General features: G+C 37.1%; 1 protein-coding gene across 1 annotated transcript; it reads left to right on the top strand.

The window, feature by feature from the left end:
* The first annotated feature begins 474 nt into the window (after positions 1 to 474).
* On the top strand, positions 475 to 2,346 carry LOC130724936 (uncharacterized). The gene is made up of 3 exons (XM_057576204.1): positions 475 to 788; positions 1,788 to 2,134; positions 2,279 to 2,346. Exons 1-3 carry the CDS (start codon positions 475 to 477, stop codon positions 2,344 to 2,346), a joined length of 729 nt encoding a protein of 242 aa, XP_057432187.1.
* The last annotated feature ends 963 nt before the right edge of the window (positions 2,347 to 3,309 follow it).

Below are 3,309 nucleotides of genomic sequence, written 5' to 3'. Positions count from 1 at the left end.
AAGTATACAAAATAATCAAATAAATAAATGCTGAGCAACCCAAATAAAAGTAAAGAAAAAAGAATATTGAGACTCCTCTAAATCCCTAGAAATGCGTCTACATGAGGAAAACAGCAGCGAAAATCACGATGGCAGCAGATCCCGACACGGCGACTATGTTCAAAACATTGAGAGAGAGTGTGAGGTTGTTTGGTTGTGGATAAAATCAATTCGAATCAAAACTAGTCCAAATAAAAATTGATGTATCTATCGGCAATCAGTGTCCTTAGTATCCATCAATAATTCTCATGACTCTTACAAATTTAGTATGTATATATCTGATTGAAGGTGATTTCTGGTACCTTTGCGCGTACGCAATTAATCTCCATTCACAGCCAGCCGTCACAGAAACCCTATAAGAACAGGGCAAGTTTCTTCTTCACTCTCCACACAAAAAACAAACTCACTCACAGTTGAGAAATCAAGAATTGGAAGATGGGTGCTGGTCACTACTACAAGATCCTGAAGGCGAATCTGAATGCCGCATGTGAGAAGGCGAGGAAGGCGTACAAGAGGCTGGCGATGATAGGGCACTCAGATGATAATAACAATCAACAACAACAACAGGCAGCTATGACAGAAGTGCTCAGCAACCCCAAGAAGAGCCTGGCCCTGGCCTATGATTACCATGGCGGACGTCTCTTTCCCCTTGTGGTGATGGAGTACAAATTGGAGTGTACTCTTGAGCAGATTTACAATGGTTGCACAAGGAGAATGAAGGTCAAACAGACTGTTCCTGATCAATTCATGTAATCACTATCTTCTTTACTTTTACCATTTTTCCCTTAATACATGCTTTGCTTGTGAAATTGGGTGTGTCTGTAATGTTTGAAAATGTTTGATAACTTTTACCAAAAATTTTACCATGTTTGATAACTATTTGAAAATATGCATTGTTTTGCTGGTCTGATGACACTAAGTCTGTTTGGCCGCTTTGGGCGATTCCTGTATGAATTTAGGGTTTCGGTTTTGGTATTAGGATTTGATTTTGGAAATTAGGTTTTTTTAAGGTCAAATTTTTTTTTTCTTTTTAAGATTTTTCATTAGTTTTTTTCAACTATTAAAATAATAGAGTGTGGGCTAGCCTAAAGAGTCCCCAGAGACTAAAAGCACCAGGTATAGTAGGAGAAAACGTTAGGGCCAAAATAATAGAAAGTCTAGTGGAGCGGCTATGTGCCAATTTAACACCTCTAAATTCTACTAATTCTGAAACTAAAACTCGTTATTTGAGATTCTACTAATTCTGAAACTAAAACTAGTTATTTTCTCAAATGGGAATCAAAATTTCTTCTATCAATTTAGATTACACGCTAAACGTGAATGAATGGCTGCAATCTTACCTCATGAACTTTTTTTTCCTTTATAGAAAAGAATCCACAGAAAATATGCATGTGTATTATTACATATTGTGTGAATTACAAGATAGTTTACATTATGCTTAATTCATTCTCTGGTCTTGTCTTGGTCATCATCTTATTTTATCTCTATGGGTTTTGGCTTTATTAACTTTTACCCACATGCAAGAGAAATCTAGCGTAGAATTTTCCCAATTGGTTTTTATTTTTGTATTTGGGGATTTTTGGAGGTGTTAATTTTGAATATATAAAAGCAAAGTAAAACTATGATCTTGAAGTTGTATGAAATATACATGTTTGTTTGATTCGTTGAAGATCTCAAGTTCCATGTTTCTTCCCGACAAAATTGCTTATTATTTTTATTTCCTTTCCTCTTTTTGGTTTTTGTTGCAGTGGATGGAAGGATGTTGGAGAAGAAATCTTCAACGTAGAGATTGCCCCTGGTTGGAAGAAGGGAACAAAAATAATGTTCTCTAAGAAAGCAAGCCGAACAGCTTATGCTAGAGATACAATTTTTGTATTGCATCAAAAACCCCATCCTCTATTTGTAAGGGATGGGAATAATTTAATTGTTACTCATAAAACGTTGTTTGCAGAGTGTCTCGCTGGAAAAACCATCCATATAAAAACTTTGGATGGAAGAGACCTCAACATTGGTGTGACAGAGATTGTCACACCAAGTTATGTGGTGGTGGTTCCAAATGAAGGAATGCCAGTCCCAAAGAAACCTGGGAGGAAAGGTAACCTATATATTAAGTTTGATATAGTGTTTCCTCATTAAGGCTAACATGGAGGAGAAGCATGAGCGAAGCTGAATAAGATATCATATGAAACAATTGGCTAGTCCAATTGGCATGTTCAATTTTTATTCTGAATGTTGCTAGTGGTAGCCACCGTATTTGCCGTATGGTGTAACTTTGCAAGTAAGCGTTTTTGTGATTTTGGTTTGTAACTAACATAATGCATTATTGTTAGTTTTTAATCACTATTTGTCCTGCCTGTTGCGCCCGATTCTTCTTTATTGATTAATAAAGTTTCCTTTACAAAAATTAATATTTGTAACCCGTATACCATGGCATTTCAATCGTACATTTAGGTTGCAGGAATACTTCTTTTTCTAGGGCCCGTTTGGTGCACCGTATTAGGCCTGATTGTATAAGCTTATACAATACATTATGAGCTTATCAGTTGTTTGGTGCATACATCGTATTGTATAACTCTTTCCATCAATCTCTTCTAATACATTAAAATGATGGATAACTTAATCCATCACCCAAAGGAAGGATAAGACCTGATAAGGTTTGATGTATTAGCTACTTAAAAATATTCCAACCCTAGCCCCATTTATCTTTCATCACAGGTTCATCATCGACATTCCTCTTCTTCCTATTGTCACGTTCCTCTCTACTTTCTTCCTCTTTTTGCTCCTGTAACCTTCCTCCTCTTTTCTATTTTTTCTCCTAACCCCAATTCCTATTCTTCCTCCTTTTCACGCTGTTTTTTTTCCTCCCAAATTAAGAGCTAGAGTAATTATTTGTTGCCTTTGTGATGTGATTATTGTGAGGGGAATTTGTTCGATACCATATTCATATATTGTGATACCTCTACGATTTGAAAACTACGCTTGGCTGGGAGGTTGAGATGAGGACTAATTAAATCAATTGTGGGATTTGTGGCTCTCGAACCAGCCCCAAAACCTCAATAAAATCACCACTTCTAAACTCCAACACGAAGAGAAACAACCTAAGAGCGCCTATCGAAGGAAGATCCGCCGCGATCTGGATGCTTCCCCGGCGAGCAACTCGACCTGTAACTGACAATATCTCTCTTCTCCAACCTCAATAGGCCACAAAACTGTCACCATAGTAATCAGATTGAGGAGAGGAACGATCCCCTTTTTCCTTTTCATCTCCGG

Source organism: Lotus japonicus, chromosome 6, assembly GCF_012489685.1.
Source record: "Lotus japonicus ecotype B-129 chromosome 6, LjGifu_v1.2".
Classification (NCBI taxonomy): domain Eukaryota; kingdom Viridiplantae; phylum Streptophyta; class Magnoliopsida; order Fabales; family Fabaceae; genus Lotus; species Lotus japonicus.
The sequence above is the reverse complement of the archived record's forward strand: the minus strand, read 5'-3'. Positions and strand labels throughout refer to the sequence as shown.